General features: G+C 45.0%; 1 protein-coding gene across 1 annotated transcript in view; it reads right to left on the bottom strand.

The window, feature by feature from the left end:
* Positions 1-22411, bottom strand: part of LOC142312621 (alpha-2-macroglobulin-like protein 1) — a 177227-nt gene that overhangs the window by 91772 nt on the left and 63044 nt on the right. Inside the window, exon 14 of the mRNA XM_075351616.1 lies at positions 6379-6451. Within this exon, the coding sequence (XP_075207731.1) occupies positions 6379-6451 (73 nt within the window). The remainder of the gene's footprint in view (positions 1-6378; positions 6452-22411) is intronic.

The following is a 22411-nucleotide window of genomic DNA, read 5'->3' as shown; positions in this document are numbered from 1 at the left end:
TGACTATCGGTGGTTGCCATCGTAGCACAGGGTCATGTGATGACGCCTGCTGCTACGATGTTTCACTTTCATTTTCCCTCGGCCGAGAGCAGAGGGAAAACCAAAGTGACTGAATCTGCTGATTACAGCGGTATTGCTGTGATCAGCAGATAGCGATCAGCGATCGGAATGCTGATCGCTATAGCCCCCTAGGGGGACTAGTAAAATAAAAAAAAAAAGTAAAAAAAAAAGTTTTAAAAAATAAAAAAAAAAACAAAAAACCTAAAAGTTCAAATCACCCCCCTTTCCCCCCATTGAAAATTAAAGGGTTAAAAAATAAATAAATATACACATATTTGGTATCGCCGCGTTCAGAAATGCCCGATCTATCAAAATATAAAATCAATTAATCTGATTGGTAAACGGCGTAGTCGCAAAAAAATTCCAAACGCCAAAATTACGTTTTTTGGTCGCCGCAAGTTTTACGCAAAATGCAATAACAGGCGATCAAAACGTAGTATCTGCGCAAATATGGTACCATTATAAACGTCAGCTCGAGACGCAAAAAATAAGCCATCACTGAGGCATAGATCCTTAAAAATAAGAACGCTACGTGTTTCGGAAAATGGCGCAAAACGTGCGCCACTTTTATTGGACAAACTTGTGAATTTTTTTTAACCCCTTAGATACAAGTAAACCTATACATGTTTGGTGTCTACAAACTCGCACCGACCTGAGGCATCACATAGATACCTCAGTTTTACCATATAGTGAACACGGTGAATAAAATATCCCAAAAACTATTGTACGATCACACTTTTTTTGCAATTTTTCCGCACTTGGAATTTTTTTGCCGTTTTCCAGTACACTATATGGTAAAACTTATGGTTTCATTTAAAAGTACAACTCGTCCCGCAAAAAACAAGCCCTCATATGGCAAGATTGATGGAAAAATAAAAATGTTACGCCTCTCAGAAGAAGGGGAGCAAAAAACAAAAACGCAAAAACGGAAAGTGCCCGGGGGCTGAAGGGGTTAAAAAAACGTAGTGTGAAAGTACCCTAAAAAGGACATTGTGTCTGTGATGTGTTGCCCAAATACGTCTATGACAGAGACCAGCGACAGGGTGGTGGACAAGCCACTAAAGACACAAGTAAGTGTCGCACCCCCCGACCAGGACAGAACACATGCACAACATCCGATTGAGGAAGGAGTAGGGAGCACTGCCAGCCATCACCAGGCTCCCCCCTTCTCTTATTATAGTTTATCTAGCTGTTTCAATATGATGCAAACATGATGCAAAGCTGGTGCTTTTCGCAGCATCCATGAGGAATCTTAGCACATTGTTTATGGGCAAAGACCATCAGTTCACTATTATTCTTAGGTTTTCAAAACAGGAAAGAAGTAATTGCCTTGTACAAACGTTGATGCATATTCCTAGAATTAAAGGGAAGAGCATGGTTTGCAAGATGACAATTAAAGCAACACTGGCTTCACTACCTGGACATGTCAGAAAGATGAAGCAGTCACCAGCTGCCAACAGATTTCCTAATATTTAAGTGGTCAGAAACATTTAAGTAATTGGAAAAGACCTAAAGCATGATTTGGTGGCAGCAGATTTTGGTCTACATAGTAAGGCATGTAATAAATGCTAAAGGTCTCCAAATCCGAAATTCAAGATATATGCCTCTATTGACTCAAAAAAGCCAAAAAAATTGGTAGCACTAAAATGCTTAAAACCATATAATAAGCAAATTGCCTCTTCAGATATGAAGAGGACTTGAACTCTAGTGCCATCTATTGGAAGTTGCAATGCTAAAAGTCAATATCAACCATTCAATAGGCCTTGCCAGATGACTTCGGATAAAAGCCAAACCAGAATCTCAATTTGCAGACAAGTGTTTCAGGTTGTTGCCCCCTCATCAGTGCAAAGCATGACATCTGATTTGGCCTTTTGAGAGGCTCCTCACTGGGGTCTAAAGGGTAAGATTACTCCTTTCAGAGAGTGACATGCTTGACATGCCAGGTATGGAGTCTAATAAGCCATGTAATGCTCCTATGGAAAATAAAATATGCAAACTGCCTCTTTTGAGAGAAAGAGGACTTGACATCATTACTAAGCATGAGGTCTGATTTGGCTGTATAACTGCATTCTACCTGGGACCTAAGGGGTAAGGTTTCTCCTTTTGGAGAGTGATGTGCTTGGCACGTTAGTGTAAAAAGGCTTACAAAACATGCAATGGTCTTCTGGAAAATAAAATAGGCAAATTGACTTCTGAAGGGAAGAGGACTTTATCTCCAGTGCCACATATTGGAAGTAGCAATCTTAAAACTATATAAATAAGCCACAGAAGTCAGACATTCTGCTTTGTGGATTGGAGAAACAAAATGGAAACTTTTAAGACCTCTGAATCAGCCATATGTATGGAGGAGGAGGAGATAAGAAAGAAGCATATTCTGGAAATAACACCCTGCCTACAGTGAAGCATGGTGGTGGCTCTTGGGATGTTTTGCTTCCTCTGGCACTGAAAACCTGTGGCATCTGAAAGGCAAGATAGATTGAATCAATTATCAGAAAAACCCAGATGAAAACGTCATGCCTACTTTGAGCAAGCTGAAAGTCCAACAGAGCTTGGTTTCAGAAGTATTCCTGTGAAATTCTTGGAGAGCATGTCACAGTCATTTGATTTGAACCACTATAGAAAATCTTTGGTGAGATTCGAACAACGCAGTTACAGCAAACAAACCCATGAAAATCAGTGAACTGGAGGCCATTGCCCATGAGCATTAGACTAAAGGGGGCTTTACACGCAACGATATCGCTAACGAGATGTCGTTGGGGTCACGGAATTCATAACGCACATCCGGCCTTGTTTGCGACGTCGTTGCGTGTGAAACGCACGAACGACCGCTAACGATCAAAAATACTCACCATATTGTTGATCGTTGAAATGTCGTTCTAATATCAAATATTGTTGCTACTGCAGGTACGATGTTGTTCATCGTTCCAGCGGCAGCACACATCGCTATTATCATACCTGCGGCCACCGTCAATGAGGAAGGAAGGAGGTGGGCGGGATGTTAAGGCCGCTCATCTCCGCCCTTCCGCTTCTATTGGGCGGCCGCTTAGTGACGCCGCTGTGACGCCGCACAAACCGCCCCCTTAGAAAGCGACGTCGGTAGGAAGGTAAGTATGTGTGACGGGTGTTAGCGATGTTGTGCGCCATGGGCAGCGATTTGCCCCTGACGCACAACCGACGGGGCGGGTGCTTTCACCAGTGACATTGCTAGCGATGTCGCTGCGTTTTAAAAGCAGCCTTAAGATTCCCCAGGAATGCTGCAAGAAGCTGGTGTCTGACCATACAGCATATTTTCAGCAGGTTTGAACAGTTAAAGGAGCTCAACAAAGTACAAAATATGCTTGTCATGAAGGTATTGTATAAATACGAAGCTATAATAATTAGTGATGAGCGAGTATGCTTGTTACTACTCGGTACTCGCACGAGTATCACTGTACTCGGGCTACTCGGCGGGTACCGAGTAATTTCGCGATACTCGTGCTGTACTCGTGGTCTTCATCCCTGCATGTTGGCGCTCTTTTGAGAGCCAGCCCTCATGCAGGGATTGGCTGGCAGACCACTGCAATGCCACAGCCCTGTTAGTTGTGGAATTGCAGTGATTGGCCGGCCTGCACAGCGTGACCGAGCCTTTATACCGGCGGGCGCGCTGTGCTCTGCACACAGCCATCTCATATTCCCTGCTTTCCCCGCCCACAGGCGCCTATGATTGGTTGCAGTGAGACACGCCCCCACGCTGAGTGACAGGTGTCTCACTGCACCCAATCACAGCAGCCGGTGGGCGTGTCTATACTGTGCAGTAAAATAAATAAATAAATAATTAAAAAAAAACGGCGTGCGGTCCCCCCCAATTTAAATACCAGCCAGATAAAGCCATACGGCTGAAGGCTGGTATTCTCAGGATGGGGAGCTCCACATTATGGGGAGCCCCCCAGCCTAACAATATCAGTCAGCAGCCGCCCAGAATTGCCGCATACATTATATGCGACAGTTCTGGGACTGTACTCAGCTCTTCCCGATTTACCCCAGTGCGTTGGCAAATCGGGGTAATAAGGAGTTAATGGCAGCCCATAGCTGCCACTAAATCCTAGATTAATCATGTCAGGCGTCTCCCCGAGATTCCTTCCATGATTAATCTGTAAATTACAGTTAAAAAACACACACACACGAAAAATCCTTTATTAGAAATAAAAAACAATAACAAAGTCCCTCATCACCAATTTATTAACCCCTCCATGTCCGGCGTAATCCACGGACCTCCAGCGTCGCGTCCAGCTCTGCTGCATGCAGGTGACAGGAGCTGCAGAATACACCGCCGCTCCGGTCAGCTTCACACAGCAACTGAGGTGAGTAGCGCGATCAGCTGCTGTCAGTCAGGTAACTCACGGCCACCGCTGGATCCAGCGGTGGCCGCGATTAACCTCAGTGACAGCTCAGCTGATCGCGATACTCACCTCAGTTGCTGCGTGGAGCTGACCGGAGCGGCGGTGAGTAGTGCGATCAGCTGAGCTGTCACTGAGGTTACCCGCGGCCACCGCTGCATCCACCGCTGGATCCAGGTAACCTCAGTGACAGCTCAGCTGATCGCGCAGCTGTCTTCAGTTGCTGTGTGAAGCTGACAGGAGCGGCGGTGTATTCTGCAGCTCCTGTCACCTTCATGCAGCACAGCTGGATGCGACGCTGGAGGACTGTGGAGTACACCGGACATGGAGGGTTTGTCGGGGTTAATAAATTGGTGATGAGGGACTTTGTTAGTGTTTTTTATTTCTAATAACGGATTTTTCGGGTGTGTGTGTTTTTTAACTGTAATTTACAGATTAATCATGGAAGGAATCTCGGGGAGACGCCTGACATGATTAATCTAGGATTTAGTGGCAGCTATGGGCTGCCAATAACTCCTTATTACCCCGATTTGCCAACACACCAGGGCAAATCGGGAAGAGCCGGGTACAGTCCCAGAACTGTCGCATATAATGTATGCGGCAATTCTGGGCGGCTGCTGACTGATATTGTTAGGCTGGGGGGCTCCCCATAATGTGGAGCTCCCCATCCTGAGAATACCAGCCTTCAGCCGTATGGCTTTATCTGGCTGGTATTAAAATTGGGGGGACCGCACGCCGTTTTTTTTAATTATTTAATTATTTATTTCACTGCACAGTATACACACACCCACCGGCTGCTGTGTTTGGGTGCAGTGAGACACCTGTCACTCAGCGTGGGGGCGTGTCTCACTGCAACCAATCATAGGCGCCGAAAAGCAGGAAAGCAGGAAATACGAGATTGTTTAATGAGCGGCTGGCTTTTTCAAAAGAGGAAAAGCCGCCGGAGTTTAGTGAACAGCTGTGCAGCGCCGCGGCAGTGATCGGGGAACGGTAAGTAAGAGAGAGGGGGGAGAATGACCGACAGACTGTGAGAGGGGGACAGACAAAACAGAGAGAGACAGACAGAGCGAGACCGACCGACGGGAGATAAAATGAAAAAAAAAATGACCGACATCGCTAGTAAAAAGCACAAAACGTGCGTTTTGTACATCGGAGTGCCACACAATGTTTTACGTAAAATCTTTCATGTATTAATCTCAAAAAGTAACATACACCAGCTCTATCTCACTATTGGGTATGTGCCCTTAACATTTCCGCCATGAAAATTCATTTTGGTGTCATTTTGGAAGGTTTTCTGGTGAGTCCGTAAAAATGGCGTAAAACTCGGACAAAATTGTTCACAGCTGTGACTTTTGAGTGATAAATGCTTCAAGGGGTCTTCCCCATGCTGTTGCCATGTCATTTGAGCACTCTTCTGAGACTTTTGTGACATTTTTAGGGTTTCTACATGCTGCCGGGGGTCATTTCAGAAAAATACTCGGGTCTCCCATAGGATAACATTGGGCTCGGTGCTCGGGCCGAGTACACGAGTATCTTGGGATGCTCGCCCCGAGCCTCGAGCACCCGAGCTTTTTAGTACTCGCTCATCACTAATAATAATCATTAAAAGGGGCATTTCATGTTGAATTTGAATAAATTAGTAGTTTTTTGCAGTATTTAGTGTTCTTAATTTATTAGTTTGTTGCAAATAGCAGAAAATGTGTACATTTTGGTAATAAACCTATTTGTAATGACAGTTTAATAGTTTTGATCGCAGTAACAGGATGCATAAAATGAAGGCAAAAACATGATTACCGTAATAATTTTGTGGTCCTAGAGGGATGGAAAAAGATGGTTTGCAGAAAGTGTGTTTACTGGTCTGTCCTGCCTCCAGGGTCCATTACTCATGATTTTTATGTTTTGTTCATTATTTTTCTATTGGAAAAAAAAACATTATACTCACTTGCGACATTTTGTTGATCTTTGATGTCTACTGTATGTTCTTTATAAGAGAAGATTCCATTTTTTTCAAAAATCTGTGAAAACATAGAAAGCAGGTAAGATATGAATAAGACCCACTTCATAAGTGGGTAAAAAACACGGACATGAAAAACCGGTACCGGTGTTCTCAATGTTTTGCCTCTGTGTGCCATCCTTTTTTTTCCAGTATCGATAAAGAAAGAATGCAAATACAAAGCTTCTCCTGTACCTCGAAATGTTAAACACGTACGTCACATAGATTGTACACTGATGCCACGTGATTTTCACAGACCCATAAACTTGTATTGGCCCTTGTCATCCGGGCTGCCAGAAGAAAAGCGAACACGTCTCTTTGTGAATCACATGGACACACGGTCTGACTGAAAACACAGACATGTGAAGATCACCATATGTTATAATGGGCACATGTGATACCCATGGAAAAAAAATGGATGTCACACGAATCAGAATCACGGACATGAGAAGAGGGCAAAAAGAATACTTTGTTCTCATCATATCTGTACTTCTATAACAAAAGGCAGAGGCAGATAATAATCTGTTGGAGTCAACTATTATGCTCCAACAAGCTACTTAAACTTAGCCGGAGAAAATAGATCCAGAGCTAGGGTAGAAAGCAGAGCCTTTGTCTATAATGAAAAAAAATGTAGATATAGCTTTGAATCAAGTGGTTAATCTTTCTTATACATCAGTTAAAGAGCAGCGATCATCAGGATTACGCATGTTAAAATAAAGGCGGTGTCATACAGATTCAATAGATTCCTTCAGTGATGATATCTGCATCCTGGACGTTATTTAAAGGGAACCTGTCAGGTCCCATATGCATTCTGACCTAAAAGCAGGGGCATGTGTGGCCTAGTAACCCCTTAATACCCAACACTGTCCTAGCCACGGGTGCCACTTGTGAAGGTTGATCTTCTGGCAGTCTTCAGGAAAATAGTACAGGTGGGGGTACATGCACAGATTTACATATTGGCTCAATGACGAGCCGAGATCTCAATCTGCGTATACGGCACCCTTCCACTGAGGACGGCGATGCAGATTTCTTTACTGTTGGTTTCTATTGAATCTGTAACAGTGCCATTATGAACGTACCTTTATTTACTTATGCCAGCTTCTCTTTAAAGGTACCGTCACACTAAGCAACATCGCTAGCAACATCGCTGCTGAGGCACAACTTGCTAGCAATGTTGCTTAGTGTGACATCCAGCAACAACCTGGCCTCTGCTGTGAGGTCGTTGGTTGTTGCTGAATGTCCTGGGCCATTTTTTAGTTGTTGCTGTCCCGCTGTGAAGCACACATCACTGTGTGTGACAGCGACAGAGCAACAACTAATTGTGCAGGGAGCAAGAGCCGGCTTCTGCGGACGCTGGTAACCACGGTAAACAGCGGGTAACCAAGAAGCCCTTACCTTGGTTACCCGATATTTACCTTCCTTACCAGCGTCCGCCGCTCTCAGTTGTCAGTGCCGGCTCCCTGCTCTCTGCACACGTAGCCGGAGTACACATCGGGTAATTAACCCGATGTGTACTGTGGCTATGTGTGCAGGGAACAGGGAGCCAGCACTGGCAGTGTGAGAGTGGCGGACGCTGGTAACGAAGGTAAATATCGGGTAACCAAGGGAAGGGCTTCTTGGTTACCCGTTGTTTACCGTGGTTACCAGCGTCCGCAGAAGACGGCTCCCTGCTGCCTGCACACGTAGCAGAGTACACATCGGGTAATTAACCCGATGTGTACTGTGGCTAGGTGTGCAGGGAGCCAGCGCTAAGCGGTGTTCGCTGGTAACCAAGGTAAATATCGGGTTGGTTACCTTATTTACCTTAGTTACCAAGCGCAGCATGCTTCCACGTGTAGCGACGCTCCAGCGATCCCTGCCAGGTCAGGTGGCTGGTGGGATCGCTGGAGCGTCTCTTAGTGTGACATCTCACCAGCGACCTCCTAGCAACTTACCAGCGATCCCTATCAGGTTGTATCATTGTTGGGATCGCTGGTAAGTTGTTTAGTGTGACTGGGCCTTAAGGTCTTGCATGAACTTGCCACAGATCTTTCTATCTACTATACATGACTTTGCATGGTTTTGTTCTGGTCTCAAGTAACCGTAAAAACTCTCTCAATTTATTTGGATAACTAAAGCAGCACAATCGAATTATTTTCTGCTATATTTATCCTCATTAAATTCTCATATTTCTTAGTGGTTGCTCTATGAGGGGATTTATGTTATTCTCATATGCCACAGATACCTTTATCACTACGTCAATATGGATGTGCAAATGTTGCTAACACTATTAGAACCAACCCTTAAAGGGGTTATCCGGCTTATTGTGACTTTTTTTAATTATTTCCCTATAGGGCTACATTGGGGCAGGTAAGTAGATAGTGACCACTTACCTGCCCTGCTGTCAGCCCCTCTCCCCCGGCTCAGAGTGGTCATGTGACCGCTCCTGCCGCGATTTTGCTGCTTTCGGTCATTTCATGTCAACATGGGCAGGGCCATGTTGACATGCAAATCTGGAACAGCATGTTGCCGCCCTGCTGGGCGGGTACAGCGTGTGAGTCCCCGCCCCCTTCCCTGCACCCTCCCACACATTCCCCTTCCCCCCTTCCCTGCACCCTCCCACACATTCCCCAGCACCCCGTACTCTCCCTGCCCACGGTGTCACCGCCAGCAGCGGGCCCCCTGCTCAGGAGAGCAGGAGTGCCCGTGCAGTCTGTGTCAGGCTCCAGCCCCGCGGCTGCCTTCATTGCAGTGTGTCAGTATCAGCAGCTTCTCACCCTGCAGTGCTGGCAGCCGCGGGGGTGACGAGCGCTGACTTCAGGAGGTTAGATGACAGCATTACCTGCAGTGACGATCTTCTCTTCACTCCTGTCAGCGCTGTCACTGCCTTCTATGCCCGCTGCGTTCTCACATCACTAGCGGTGACGTCACGGGCGATCCTGCTGAGAACGCGGCGGGCATAGAAGTCAGTGAACGCGCTGACAGGAGTGAAGAGAAGATCGTAACTGCAGGTAATGATGATCTCATCTATCCTCCTGGCAGCAGCGCTCGGCATTCCCTTCAGTGACCTGGGCTATTGATGTTAGCTCAGGTCACTGCAATACTCTCCCAGCCAATGGGGAACATTTTGTTCTTCATTGACTGGGACAGTGACTATGGTATGGATCGTCATGGGACCCCCTTATTGGATTACGCCGGACCTGGATTTGTTTTTCTTTTCAATAAATTGGTGAAAGAGGGAATGTTTTGGGGAGTGTTATTTCAAATGAAACTTTTTTTTTTTGTTGTCTATTTTTTTATTACTGACTGGGTTCGTGATGTCAGGTATCTGATAGACGCCTGTCATCACTAACCCCAGGGCCTGATGCCAGGTGACATTACACATCTGGCATCAACCCCATATATTACCCCGTTTGCCACCGCACCAGGGCACGGGATGAGCTGGGGCAAAGCGCCAGGATTGGCATATCTAATGGATGCGCCACTTCTGGGGTGGCTGTAGCCTGCTATTTTTAGGCTGGGGAGTGTCCAATAACAGTGGACCTCCCTAGTCTGAGAATACCAGACCACAGCTGTCCGCTTTACCTTGGCTGGTGATCCAATTTGGGGGGACCCGTGTTTTTTGTTTTAAATTATTTATTTAATTTAAAATAACAGCGTGGGGTGCCCTCTGTTTTGGATTACCAGCCAATGTGAAGCTGCCAGATGTGGTTTGCAGGCTGCAGCCGTCTGCTTTACCCTAGCTGGCTACAAAAGTATGGGGGACCCCACGTCGTTTTTTTTTAAATTATTGATTTCTTTTTTGGCTAAATACAAGGCTAAGCACCCTTTAGTGCCACATGAAAGTCACTAAAGGGTGCCAGCTTAGAATATGCAGGGGGGTAGGACATTATATGTCTTTCTCATCTATCGATCTATCTCTCTATCTATGATTCTATCTATCTATCTCTCTATCTATGATGCTATCTATATCTATCTATGAAAAAAGAGAAAAAAGGGAAAAAAAAGAAAAAAAAGTTTTGTAGTTGTAGTTATGCTACAAATGTCTGGTGGCTGATCACCACCATGCTATGCACGCCTGATCTTGGTTTGCAATATATTCCTCCTGTTGGTAGCTGTACACATTCAGTTGCCTCACCCTTTCCACAGGCATTGCTAATTAAGCACCATACTTGGATCTGGTCCGCCTTTATCAATGGTTGCTGTCTGGCACTGGGAGGGTCAGTTCTGATATAGTCCTGGTATGTGTAGAGCTTGCTCCACATGCTGGGACCTGGGCTGGCCTCTATCCACAATTGCCTCTTTTGCAACATAGAAGCGGTTATATATACAGGTTGCAGGTATGTGTGCTCCATTATGGTTCTGCTTTTAACTTTATCTAGGAGGCCGCATGGCACATGAAATACAGAATATAGAGTAGGACCCCCCTATTGAGATTTGCCGTGACGTTGGCAGGGGTGGCTCAAAGAATTGATCAATTATTTGCTAAAAATCTCATTTACATTACAGTACAGTTGGAATAAATCTGTGAATTTGCACTTTTTATATGATGCATGCCATTTTCAGATTGTGCTGGCTCCCCTCTCTCTCTATATCTATCTATCTATCTATCTATCTATCCCTCTATCTATCTCTCTATCTATGATTCTATCTCTCTATCTATGATTCTATCTATCTATGATTCTAGCTATCTATGATTCTAGCTATCTATGATTTTATCTATCTATCTATCCCTCTATTCATTCATTCATTCATCCCTCTATCTCTCTGTCTCTATATCTATCTATTCATCTCTATATCTACTCATTTATTTATCTTTCTTGCTGCTTCCGTTTTTGCGGTCCGCAAAAAAACGGAAGGCACACGGATGACACACGGATGCATCCGTCAAAAAATGGACCAATTTTTGCGGACCGCAAAAACGGAACGGTCATGTGAATGTAGCCTACATGTGTTCCCTATGGGGGTAGGGGTCGGTATAGAACGATGGTGAGGGGGGGGTCGGTACAGAGCGCCGTGTGTGGGGGAGGAGGGTTGCAGACCCTGATGTGGTGTGGGGTGCAGAGCCTGATGTGTGTGTGTGTGTGTGTGGCGCAGAGCCCGATGTGTGTGTGCATGTGTTATGTGTATGTGTGTGTGTGGCGCAGAGCCACATGTGTGCGTGCGTGTGTTGTGTGTGGCGCAGAGCCCGATGTGTGCGTGCGTGTGTTGTGTGTGTGTGTGTGTGTGTGTGGCGCAGAGCCCGATGTGTGCATGTGTGTGTTGTGTGTGTGTGGCGCAGAGCCCGATGTGTGCGTGCGTGCGTGTGTTGTGTGTATGTGTGTGTGGCGCAGAGCCCGATGTGTGCGTGCATGTGTTGTGTGTGTATGGCGCAAAGCCCGATGTGTGCGTGCATGTCTTGTGTGTGTGTGTGTGTGTGTGTGTGTGTGTGGCGCAGAGCCCGATGTGTGCATGTGTGTGTTGTGTGTGTGTGACGCAGAGCCCGATGTGTGCGTGCGTGTGTTGTGTGTGTGTGTGTGTGTGTGTGTGGCGCAGAGCCCGATGTGTGCATGTGTGTGTTGTGTGTGTGTGACGCAGAGCCCGATGTGTGCGTGCGTGTGTTGTGTGTGTGTGTGTGTGTGGCGCAGAGCCCGATGTGTGCATGTGTGTGTTGTGTGTGTGTGGCGCAGAGCCCAATGTGTGCGTGCGTGTTTTGTGTGTATGTGTGTGTGTGGCGCAGAGCCCGATGTGTGCGTGCGTGTGTTGTGTGTGTGTGTGGCGCAGAGCCCGATGTTTGCGTGCGTGCGTGTGTTGTGTATATGTGTGTGTGTGGCGCAGAGCCCGATGTGTGCGTGCATGTGTTGTGTGTGTGTGTGTGGGGCGCAGAGCCCGATGTGTGCATGCGTGTGTTGTGTGTGTGTGTGTGTGTGTGTGTGTGTGGCGCAGAGCCCGATGTGGGGCTGTTATTTCCATTGCTAGAGTGATAACAGGTCAGGTGCTGGGGCAGAATATACTGACAGGGAATGTGTGTGCAGGGGGCGGGCAGGGGGCGGGGCTGGACACTGAGGCTGGGCGGTGCCAGCTCTGACTGTGAAGTTTAGCACAGGAAGTGGTCAGTTTGTTGGAGCAAAATGTAAACAAAGATCTGCAGAGAATAAAGGGATAATTCAAGATGAACAAAAGTTAGAAAACAAAAAATAACAATGTAGGGGTGTTTTATATGACAATACAGCACAGATTAACTCAAAATTTTTTGATAAGCTAATGTCGGACAACTCCTTTAACCCTCAGGTGATTTTCCGATTTTCCATTTTTTTGATTGATCCCCTTCTTTCAAGAGCCGTAACTTTTTTTACTTTTCCGTAAATGTTGCCATATAAGGGCTTTTTTTGTGGAACGAGTTGTACTTTTGAATGAAACCCTTACTTTTATCATATAGTGTACTAGAAAATGGCAAAAAAATTCCAAGTGCAAAAAAAGTGTGATTGTCCGATTGGTTTGGGGATATTTTATTCACTGTGTTCACTATATAGTAAAACTGATGTGTTGATGCCTTAGGTAGGTACGAGTTTGTAGACAACAAACATGTATAGGTATACTTTTATCTAAGGGGTTAAAAAATTTCAGATGTTTGTCCCAAATAAATGGTGCACTTTTTGTGCCATTTTCTGCAAACCATAGCGTTCTCATTTTTTGGGATATGGGGCTCAATGATAGCTTATTATTTGTGTCTCAAGCTGAAGTTTTTAATGGTACAATTTCTGTGCAGATGCAATGCTTTGATCACCTGTTATCGCATTTTGCGTAAAATCTGCGGCAACCAAAAAACGTAATTTTGGCGTTTGGATTTTTTTTGCCACTACACCATTTACAGATCAGATTAATTGATTTTATATTTTGATAGATCGGGCGTTTCTGAACGCGGCGATACCAAATATGTGTATATTTTTAATTTTTTTTAAACCCTTTAATTTTCAATGGGGTGAATGGGGGGTGATTTGAACTTTTAGGGGGGTTTTTAAAATTTTTAAAACTTTTTCAACTTTTTTTATTTTATTAATCCTCCTAGAGAACTATAAGGATCAGCAGTCTGATCGCTCATCCATTTCTGTTGATCACTGCTAAACAGCTGTGATCTGCAGAAATGCTCATCTCTTGTAACAGGCAGCACTCGGCCGTCTGTTACAGGAAGTGAGTCAAGTGTCATCACATGGCCCTGTGCTACCATGGCAATCATCGGCTCACAGTGTGCTGCCAATCGAGCCCGGTAAGTGAACGTTTACCACGGTGGGCATTTACATCATACTGTCATATTTTGACAGCGTGATTTAAGGGGTTAACAGGCTTTGGTGAATTGCGGATCCACCCGTGCCTGCAAGACACACATGTCTGCTGTTCAAATCAGCAGACATGTGCGGGAATCGCCACAGGCTTCCCACAGCAGCCGGTGGTGATTACCCGGACATGACTTAGGACATACGATTACGGCCCGTGGTCGTTAAAGAGTTAAAGGGCATCTGTCAGTAGGATCAACCCTCCTAAGCCACCTATATGGGTGTGCAGGTAATTAGGAAGTTGAATAAAATGATACCTTCATATCGGTTATCTCATGTCTCATTCCAGAGAAATTTATGATTTTCTTATATGTAAATGAGCTGTTCAGAACTATGATCAGGACACAGATCTCTCTGAGAATCTGCCTCCAGGGCTCATTATAAATGAAAGGGCGATTCCAGTGGGAGACATGTAATAGCTGACATCTTCAGTTGTCCTCTCATAGTGCTTCAGCTTCCATCTCACAGGCAGTCAGTGTTGCAATACAGCAGAGCTGCAGTAAATGTGTTTGCAAGAAGAAGTTCTGCTGTCTTGTGTTAGTTACATGTCTCACAATAGTAATGTCCCCCTTTATTAAACATAAGCTCTGAAGGCAGAAATCTCAGCGAGATCTGTGTCCTGCTCACAATTCTGAACAGGTCATTTACATACATACACATTATATCATCAGATCATAGATATCACATCTGCACCCATATAGACGACTCACTGACAGATTTCCTTTAAGACACACATAATCGTATTCAGTGTACCATATTTCATGGCCAAAAGTAGTATTCATAAGTCAGATTATCAGAATGTTATTAGGAGCAATGTGTCAATTAAACAAGAAGTTTAAATAAAGTGCTACTTTAAGTGCTCATATAGAGATAAATATAGCTGGATCTGTACGGTAAACGTATAGCATACAAAACTGCAACATATAATCAGCATACAATCTTTGAATAATTCTAATAATATAAAATGTAAGAAATACCAAAAAAATAAAAGAGAAAATGTGAGGTTTTCCAGCAATTAGGCTAATGCCCCCGAATTATGATATATTTATTATATAAAAGATCATGAAAAAAACGGAAAGCTGTGTGTATACTGCAAAGCAGTAATCAAAGCAAAAGGTGACTGCATTGAAGAACCTAGAATATAAGACATATTTTCAGATGTTACACACTCTTTTAAGTATGTCATTCCAGATGTGTTAATTCATAGTTTTGATGCCTTCAATGTGAATCTACAATTTTCAGAGTCATGAAAATAAAGAAAACCCTTTGAATGAGAAGGTGTGTCCAAACCTTTGGTCTGTACTGTACATGCACAGTACAGGAAGTGAATGCGTGACCCGGAAGCAGTGTGCCGCCATGACACAGAGAACAGGTAAGTATGGAATGCTGTTTTATTTCTGTTTTTCTTTATTTTTCAATTATTTTCCCCAGTGTCAGATCCGGATCGTGCACCCGGAATCCTGGATTCCGGGTCCGGCACCCGGAAATCTTTGAAACCGCGCGGATCCGGACTTTTACAGTCCGGATCCGCTCAACCTTAATCATGATTGTGAGGGCCAGGGAGGACTGGTAGGCCCAGGAGGTGGATCCACTGGACCGAGCACTAGAGTTGAGCGCGGTTCGTGGTTCGTGGTTCTCCAGTTCTAGGCTCGAGTGATTTTGGGGCATGTTCTAGATCGAACTAGAACTCGAGCTTTTTGCAAAAGCTCGATAGTTCTAGAAACGTTCGAGAACGGTTCTAGCAGCCAAAAAACAGCTAAATCTTAGCTTGGTTTCTGCTGTAATAGTGTAAGTCACTCTGTGACTCAAACTATTATCACATTTCAGTGTATAGTGTGCGTGAACAGCGCCTTCAGATCACTGCTGTTTCTATAATGGCGATCACCATTTTTTTTTTTTTTTTTCTTGTCTTCCTTCCCTAAGCGCGCGCGTCTTGTGGGGCTGGCCAGCATGTCAGCCAATCACAGACACACACACACCTAAGTGGACTTTGAGGCAGAGAAGCAACGGCATGTGTGATAGGATCTGCATGTCACATGTCCCTGCATTATAAAACCGGACATTTTCTTCACGATCGCCATTATCTGCCTTCTGCGTCTTTGGTGTCAGACATCACTGTCGCAGTTCCGTCCTTTGTCCTATCGCCGATACAGCTGTATGCGCTGCATACACAGCGTTAGCTTCTAGCAGTCCTTTTAAGGGCTCGTACCGGCAGGGTCAGAGAGCCATAGGTGACAGGTCCTGCAAACAGCAACAGCGTCTGTGTAGCCCAGGTCAGGGATTTCCTCCCTGCATTTCACCATTAGGAGGGAATAGAAAGGCAGGCTTCCATTCCTCTACCCAGAGCACCACAATCCTGCCACTGTACCCTCTTGTCCTCTGCACACTCCAACTCATTCTAACTAAGCCATTATACTAGCAAACACTCAGTGTACCTAGTGGCATCCTATCTGTGGCTATTGGACTTTGCTATAGTCCCACTAGTGCAAAGACATTTGCAGAGCACATCTGCCTGCATTGCACACTCCAAGTTTTTTAAACTAAGCAATTTTACTAGCAAACACTCAGTGTACCTAGTGGCATCCTATACGTGGCTATTGGACTTTGCTATAGTCCCACTAGTGCAAAGACATTAGCAGAGCACATCTGCCTGCATTGCACACTCCAAGTTTTTTAAACTCAGCCATTATACTAGCAAACACTCTGTACCTAGTGGCATCCTATACGTGGCTATTGGACTTTGCTATAGTCCCACTAGGGCCAAGACATTTGCAGAGCGCATCTGCCTGCGTTGCACACTCCAACAAATTATAACGAAGCCATTATACTAGCAAACACTCAGTGTACCTAGTGGCATCCTATACGTGGCTATTGGACTTTGCTATAGTCCCACTAGTGCAAAGACATTAGCAGAGCACATCTGCCTGCATTGCACACTCCAAGTTTTTTAAACTCAGCCATTATACTAGCAAACACACAGTGTACCTAGTGGCATCCTATACGTGGCTATTGGACTTTGCTATAGTCCCACTAGGGCCAAGACATTTGCAGAGCGCATCTGCCTGCGTTGCACACTCCAACTAATTATAACGAAGCCATTATACTAGCAAACACTCAGTGTACCTAGTGGCATCCTATACGTGGCTATTGGACTTTGCTATAGTCCCACTAGTGCCAAGACATTTGCAGAGCGCATCTGCCTGCGTTGCACACTACAACAAATTATAACGAAGCCATTATACTAGCAAACACTCAGTGTACCTAGTGGCATCCTATACGTGGCTATTGGACTTTGCTATAGTCCCACTAGTGCCAAGACATTTGCAGAGCGCATCTGCCTGCGTTGCACACTCCAACAAATTATAACGAAGCCATTATACTAGCACACACTCAGTGTACCTAGTGGCATCCTATACGTGGCTATTGGACTTTGCTATAGTCCCACTAGGGCCAAGACATTTGCAGAGCACATCTGCCTGCATTGCACACTCCAAGTTTTTTAAACTAAGCAATTTTACTAGCAAACACTCAGTGTACCTAGTGGCATCCTATACGTGGCTATTGGACTTTGCTATAGTCCCACTAGTGCAAAGACATTAGCAGAGCACATCTGCCTGCATTGCACACTCCAAGTTTTTTAAACTCAGCCATTATACTAGCATAGCAAACACACAGTGTACCTAGTGGCATCCTATACGTGGCTATTGGACTTTGCTATAGTCCCACTAGTGCCAAGACATTTGCAGAGCGCATCTGCCTGCGTTGCACACTCCAACTAATTATAACGAAGCCATTATACTAGCAAACACTCAGTGTACCTAGTGGCATCCTATACGTGGCTATTGGACTTTGCTATAGTCCCACTAGTGCCAAGACATTTGCAGAGCGCATCTGCCTGCGTTGCACACTCCAACTAATTATAACGAAGCCATTATACTAGCACACACTCAGTGTACCTAGTGGCATCCTATACGTGGCTATTGGACTTTGCTATAGTCCCACTAGTGCCAAGACATTTGCAGAGCGCATCTGCCTGCGTTGCACACTACAACAAATTATAACGAAGCCATTATACTAGCAAACACTCAGTGTACCTAGTGGCATCCTATACGTGGCTATTGGACTTTGCTATAGTCCCACTAGTGCCAAGACATTTGCAGAGCGCATCTGCCTGCGTTGCACACTCCAACTAATTATAACGAAGCCATTATACTAGCACACACTCAGTGTACCTAGTGGCATCCTATACGTGGCTATTGGACTTTGCTATAGTCCCACTAGGGCCAAGACATTTGCAGAGCACATCTGCCTGCATTGCACACTCCAAGTTTTTTAAACTAAGCAATTTTACTAGCAAACACTCAGTGTACCTAGTGGCATCCTATACGTGGCTATTGGACTTTGCTATAGTCCCACTAGTGCAAAGACATTAGCAGAGCACATCTGCCTGCATTGCACACTCCAAATGTTTTAAACTCAGCCATTATACTAGCAAACACTCAGTGTACCTAGTGGCATCCTATACGTGGCTATTGGACTTTGCTATAGTCCCACTAGTGCCAAGACATTTGCAGAGCGCATCTGCCTGCGTTGCACACTCCAACAAATTATAACGAAGCCATTATACTAGCACACACTCAGTGTACCTAGTGGCATCCTATACGTGGCTATTGGACTTTGCTATAGTCCCACTAGTGCCAAGACATTTGCAGAGCGCATCTGCCTGCGTTGCACACTACAACAAATTATAACGAAGCCATTATACTAGCAAACACTCAGTGTACCTAGTGGCATCCTATACGTGGCTATTGGACTTTGCTATAGTCCCACTAGTGCCAAGACATTTGCAGAGCGCATCTGCCTGCGTTGCACACTCCAACTAATTATAACGAAGCCATTATACTAGCACACACTCAGTGTACCTAGTGGCATCCTATACGTGGCTATTGGACTTTGCTATAGTCCCACTAGGGCCAAGACATTTGCAGAGCACATCTGCCTGCATTGCACACTCCAAGTTTTTTAAACTAAGCAATTTTACTAGCAAACACTCAGTGTACCTAGTGGCATCCTATACGTGGCTATTGGACTTTGCTATAGTCCCACTAGTGCAAAGACATTAGCAGAGCACATCTGCCTGCATTGCACACTCCAAGTTTTTTAAACTCAGCCATTATACTAGCAAACACTCTGTACCTAGTGGCATCCTATACGTGGCTATTGGACTTTGCTATAGTCCCACTAGGGCCAAGACATTTGCAGAGCGCATCTGCCTGCGTTGCACACTCCAACAAATTATAACGAAGCCATTATACTAGCAAACACTCAGTGTACCTAGTGGCATCCTATACGTGGCTATTGGACTTTGCTATAGTCCCACTAGTGCAAAGACATTAGCAGAGCACATCTGCCTGCATTGCACACTCCAAGTTTTTTAAACTCAGCCATTATACTAGCAAACACACAGTGTACCTAGTGGCATCCTATACGTGGCTATTGGACTTTGCTATAGTCCCACTAGGGCCAAGACATTTGCAGAGCGCATCTGCCTGCGTTGCACACTCCAACTAATTATAACGAAGCCATTATACTAGCAAACACTCAGTGTACCTAGTGGCATCCTATACGTGGCTATTGGACTTTGCTATAGTCCCACTAGTGCCAAGACATTTGCAGAGCGCATCTGCCTGCGTTGCACACTACAACAAATTATAACGAAGCCATTATACTAGCAAACACTCAGTGTACCTAGTGGCATCCTATACGTGGCTATTGGACTTTGCTATAGTCCCACTAGTGCCAAGACATTTGCAGAGCGCATCTGCCTGCGTTGCACACTCCAACAAATTATAACGAAGCCATTATACTAGCACACACTCAGTGTACCTAGTGGCATCCTATACGTGGCTATTGGACTTTGCTATAGTCCCACTAGGGCCAAGACATTTGCAGAGCACATCTGCCTGCATTGCACACTCCAAGTTTTTTAAACTAAGCAATTTTACTAGCAAACACTCAGTGTACCTAGTGGCATCCTATACGTGGCTATTGGACTTTGCTATAGTCCCACTAGTGCAAAGACATTAGCAGAGCACATCTGCCTGCATTGCACACTCCAAGTTTTTTAAACTCAGCCATTATACTAGCAAACACACAGTGTACCTAGTGGCATCCTATACGTGGCTATTGGACTTTGCTATAGTCCCACTAGTGCCAAGACATTTGCAGAGCGCATCTGCCTGCGTTGCACACTCCAACTAATTATAACGAAGCCATTATACTAGCAAACACTCAGTGTACCTAGTGGCATCCTATACGTGGCTATTGGACTTTGCTATAGTCCCACTAGTGCCAAGACATTTGCAGAGCGCATCTGCCTGCGTTGCACACTCCAACTAATTATAACGAAGCCATTATACTAGCACACACTCAGTGTACCTAGTGGCATCCTATACGTGGCTATTGGACTTTGCTATAGTCCCACTAGTGCCAAGACATTTGCAGAGCGCATCTGCCTGCGTTGCACACTACAACAAATTATAACGAAGCCATTATACTAGCAAACACTCAGTGTACCTAGTGGCATCCTATACGTGGCTATTGGACTTTGCTATAGTCCCACTAGTGCCAAGACATTTGCAGAGCGCATCTGCCTGCGTTGCACACTCCAACTAATTATAACGAAGCCATTATACTAGCACACACTCAGTGTACCTAGTGGCATCCTATACGTGGCTATTGGACTTTGCTATAGTCCCACTAGGGCCAAGACATTTGCAGAGCACATCTGCCTGCATTGCACACTCCAAGTTTTTTAAACTAAGCAATTTTACTAGCAAACACTCAGTGTACCTAGTGGCATCCTATACGTGGCTATTGGACTTTGCTATAGTCCCACTAGTGCAAAGACATTAGCAGAGCACATCTGCCTGCATTGCACACTCCAAGTTTTTTAAACTCAGCCATTATACTAGCAAACACACAGTGTACCTAGTGGCATCCTATACGTGGCTATTGGACTTTGCTATAGTCCCACTAGTGCCAAGACATTTGCAGAGCGCATCTGCCTGCGTTGCACACTCCAACTAATTATAACGAAGCCATTATACTAGCACACACTCAGTGTACCTAGTGGCATCCTATACGTGGCTATTGGACTTTGCTATAGTCCCACTAGGGCCAAGACATTTGCAGAGCACATCTGCCTGCATTGCACACTCCAAGTTTTTTAAACTAAGCAATTTTACTAGCAAACACTCAGTGTACCTAGTGGCATCCTATACGTGGCTATTGGACTTTGCTATAGTCCCACTAGTGCAAAGACATTAGCAGAGCACATCTGCCTGCATTGCACACTCCAAATGTTTTAAACTCAGCCATTATACTAGCAAACACTCAGTGTACCTAGTGGCATCCTATACGTGGCTATTGGACTTTGCTATAGTCCCACTAGTGCCAAGACATTTGCAGAGCGCATCTGCCTGCGTTGCACACTCCAACAAATTATAACGAAGCCATTATACTAGCACACACTCAGTGTACCTAGTGGCATCCTATACGTGGCTATTGGACTTTGCTATAGTCCCACTAGTGCCAAGACATTTGCAGAGCGCATCTGCCTGCGTTGCACACTACAACAAATTATAACGAAGCCATTATACTAGCAAACACTCAGTGTACCTAGTGGCATCCTATACGTGGCTATTGGACTTTGCTATAGTCCCACTAGTGCCAAGACATTTGCAGAGCGCATCTGCCTGCGTTGCACACTCCAACTAATTATAACGAAGCCATTATACTAGCACACACTCAGTGTACCTAGTGGCATCCTATACGTGGCTATTGGACTTTGCTATAGTCCCACTAGGGCCAAGACATTTGCAGAGCACATCTGCCTGCATTGCACACTCCAAGTTTTTTAAACTAAGCAATTTTACTAGCAAACACTCAGTGTACCTAGTGGCATCCTATACGTGGCTATTGGACTTTGCTATAGTCCCACTAGTGCAAAGACATTAGCAGAGCACATCTGCCTGCATTGCACACTCCAAGTTTTTTAAACTCAGCCATTATACTAGCAAACACTCTGTACCTAGTGGCATCCTATACGTGGCTATTGGACTTTGCTATAGTCCCACTAGGGCCAAGACATTTGCAGAGCGCATCTGCCTGCGTTGCACACTCCAACAAATTATAACGAAGCCATTATACTAGCAAACACTCAGTGTACCTAGTGGCATCCTATACGTGGCTATTGGACTTTGCTATAGTCCCACTAGTGCAAAGACATTAGCAGAGCACATCTGCCTGCATTGCACACTCCAAGTTTTTTAAACTCAGCCATTATACTAGCAAACACACAGTGTACCTAGTGGCATCCTATACGTGGCTATTGGACTTTGCTATAGTCCCACTAGGGCCAAGACATTTGCAGAGCGCATCTGCCTGCGTTGCACACTCCAACTAATTATAACGAAGCCATTATACTAGCAAACACTCAGTGTACCTAGTGGCATCCTATACGTGGCTATTGGACTTTGCTATAGTCCCACTAGTGCCAAGACATTTGCAGAGCGCATCTGCCTGCGTTGCACACTACAACAAATTATAACGAAGCCATTATACTAGCAAACACTCAGTGTACCTAGTGGCATCCTATACGTGGCTATTGGACTTTGCTATAGTCCCAC

The sequence above is a fragment of the Anomaloglossus baeobatrachus genome, chromosome 5 (assembly GCF_048569485.1).
Source record: "Anomaloglossus baeobatrachus isolate aAnoBae1 chromosome 5, aAnoBae1.hap1, whole genome shotgun sequence".
NCBI lineage: Eukaryota > Metazoa > Chordata > Amphibia > Anura > Aromobatidae > Anomaloglossus > Anomaloglossus baeobatrachus.
The sequence above is the reverse complement of the archived record's forward strand: the minus strand, read 5'-3'. Positions and strand labels throughout refer to the sequence as shown.